This window comes from Octopus bimaculoides, chromosome 4 (genome assembly GCF_001194135.2).
Source record: "Octopus bimaculoides isolate UCB-OBI-ISO-001 chromosome 4, ASM119413v2, whole genome shotgun sequence".
Lineage (NCBI taxonomy): Eukaryota > Metazoa > Mollusca > Cephalopoda > Octopoda > Octopodidae > Octopus > Octopus bimaculoides.
In genome coordinates this window covers 19,296,406-19,297,068 of record NC_068984.1, presented here as the reverse complement: position 1 = coordinate 19,297,068, position 663 = coordinate 19,296,406, and the positions used below count along the sequence as shown (strand labels likewise).

The 663-nt window shown below is 39.2% G+C and overlaps 1 protein-coding gene across 9 annotated transcripts in view; it reads left to right on the top strand.

Annotated features, from left to right (window-relative positions):
• The window catches only part of LOC106881484 (nesprin-1), an 811,219-nt gene that overhangs the window by 680,984 nt on the left and 129,572 nt on the right, over positions 1-663 (top strand). For all 9 annotated transcript variants that reach the window (XM_052966929.1, XM_014931893.2, XM_014931887.2 and 6 more), the window contains one exon: positions 140-247. In XM_052966929.1, the coding sequence (XP_052822889.1) occupies positions 140-247 (108 nt within the window). The remainder of the gene's footprint in view (positions 1-139; positions 248-663) is intronic.

The window sequence follows — 663 nt, the reverse complement described above, 5'->3', positions numbered from 1 at the left end:
TCTCTCTCTCTCTCTCTCTCTCTCTCTCTCTCTCTCTCTCTTCATACATTTTCTGATTTTTGTTTCACATACTTCAAAAGCCTACTTAATGGTAATGTGAACTTTTAGCTTCTGTAATCAGTCCTTCTTTCTGTTGCAGGAAATTATGAGCAAACTTCGGACAGAGTTGGTCACCATTCAAAGTAATGATAATGTTCCAGCTTCAGACAAAGGAAGTTCCTATGATACGATGATTGAACAAATGAAAGCAAGTACAAATTTATTCTAGTTTTATGAACTTTGTTTAAATCGTTGCATGTAGCCGTAAGCATGGCTATAGAAGACATCAAGAACAGCATCAAACAGTGGGAAACTCTGCTCCAGTGTGGTCTTATCTGACCCATATAAGCATGGAAAGTGGACATTAAAATAATAATATATAGTGAGAGAGATCCTTCCTGAGTCATTTAGAGTAATAAAGTTGGGTTCTGGTTTCCATGGCAAATATATTTCCCTCTTGGATGGGACACCGGCCCGTCGCAGGGTTATTCATATTTGCCAGCTGAGTGGACTGGAGCAGCGTGAAATGAAGTGTTTTGCTCCAAGAATACATTGCGTCATCCAGTCATCCAGGAATTGAAACGCAATCTTACAATCATAAGTCCAACACCCTAACCACTATAC